This window comes from Amphimedon queenslandica, unplaced genomic scaffold (assembly GCF_000090795.2).
Source record: "Amphimedon queenslandica unplaced genomic scaffold, v1.1 AMPQUscaffold_5808_Cont22230, whole genome shotgun sequence".
NCBI lineage: Eukaryota > Metazoa > Porifera > Demospongiae > Haplosclerida > Niphatidae > Amphimedon > Amphimedon queenslandica.
The window spans coordinates 1-1,748 of record NW_003553897.1 but is presented as its reverse complement, the minus strand read 5'-3'; the positions used below and the strand labels follow the sequence as shown (position 1 = coordinate 1,748).

General features: G+C 34.5%; 1 protein-coding gene across 1 annotated transcript; it reads right to left on the bottom strand.

Moving 5' to 3' along the window:
• Positions 1-49: 49 nt before the first annotated feature.
• Positions 50-1,742, bottom strand: LOC109592261 (protein FAM184B-like). The gene is made up of 6 exons (XM_020007754.1): positions 1,738-1,742; positions 1,584-1,688; positions 1,270-1,425; positions 902-1,111; positions 687-814; positions 50-591 (listed from the first exon to the last, which is right to left on the bottom strand). The coding sequence occupies exons 2-6, from the start codon at positions 1,653-1,655 to the stop codon at positions 516-518; spliced, it is 642 nt and encodes a 213-aa protein (XP_019863313.1). The 5' UTR covers positions 1,656-1,688; positions 1,738-1,742; the 3' UTR covers positions 50-515.
• Positions 1,743-1,748: the final 6 nt, after the last annotated feature.

Here is a 1,748-nt window from a genome sequence, read left to right as displayed (position 1 = left end):
AGAGCATCATATGCCAAAAGAGTATCAGTGTATGTGTACTATTAATAATAAAAAGGACACAGTGACCATAATTATGTTCCTTTGGTTTCATTATAGACTCATTAATGTATCTACATGTACATGTACTTATGGTTTGCACATTTTAAACACAAAAGACTCATTGCATTAATCATAACAAAACAAACTGTACATGTTTATATGCAAGCGTTAGACATTGTGTAAAAACTTCCCTGATTCCTCCATTATCATTCCTATAGCAACAAACAGTACAGCCAAGACAAAACAACAAACAAGATTAGAAATGAGTAAACAACTCTAACGAGCTGGACAGGAAGAAGCTAAACTAATCACTAGCCGCCAGTAAAGCCTGCCTCTGACATTAAATGAAAAACAACTTCAGAAGCTAGTGGTTTGACCTTCTAAAGAAATAATACCCCATTACTCACAGAGTTATCATAAGAAACCACTTAGTAAAGATGAAATGAACATATGAATGGTGTACATGTATTGCTATACTAGTGACATACTTGTTGAGTTTGTTCAGCTCCTCCAGTTGCTCCTATTCCTCTTACAGATGATAAACTACTCTCCCTACACAATATTAACATTAGTATTATAAATTCAAAAAGCTCTGAAATCCCTCCAAAATGAAGTGGATACTTGCACCCAACGGTGTGTGTATGCACCTGCTATGTCTTGAGTCTTGCCTGATAGGAGTTGATACTTCAATATGAGGTGATGATGATGATAATGAGTCTTGGAGTCTCTCCTCTCTCTTCTGTGCTGCCTGAAGCTGACGCTTTAGATCTTTAATCTACATGTACAGTACATATACTGCATGAATTTATTTATCTGTCAGATCTCTCTCTCTCTCTCTCTCCCTTTCTCTTTCTGCTCTTACAAGATTAGATGATTTCTTTCCAGTTATGTTAATTTCCTGTGTCTTCTCATCTAGTTCTAACTCCAGTTCAGTTATCTTTTCCTTCAGTTCAGTTGCTTTCTTTCTCTCTTCCTCTGCCTCAGTCTCCAGTCCAGTCAATCTTTCTTTATACTCTCCATCTAACTCACTCAGTTTAAGTTCTAGTTCACCTTTCTCTTTACTGAAGGACTCCTAACACATGAACATTATGTACATTATATTGCAGAATTTAATAATCATATTGTATTGAACTATGCATCATTTTGCAGGCTATAGTTTAGGTACTCAATATTTCTGCTGAATTCCAATTTTGAATGAAATAATTGATGCATACAGTCTAGATGGATTACTTGTGCTTCCTTCAGTTGTTGTTCATAAGTTTCTTTCATGTTCTCCATTGACTTTATTCTTCTCTTAAGATCAGCTAATTCATCAACTGATGAATTCAAATGTTTAACTTTATCTCTTTCTTCATCCAATTGTGACTGGAGAGACTCAATCTCACCCTGTAATAATAAATAAAGTACAAGTACATATATATATGGATATATATATTAATGACATTAAAGTGTAAAATTGATTTTGTAAAGCTTCAACAAAAGACCCTGTATTTTTGTACATGGTCTTTGGCTGGTTATTTTATAAATAAATGAATATGATATACCTTATATTTGTCTATTAGATCATTTTCTTTCTTTTTATTTTCAGTAGCAGTTTCATGTTCTTTGATGGCCATCTCATCCAGTAGGCTCTTCCGTTTGTCAGCCAACTACCAAAATAATAATCAACTTAGTTCTCCCTCCCTCCCTCCCTCCCACCTTTTCAATGG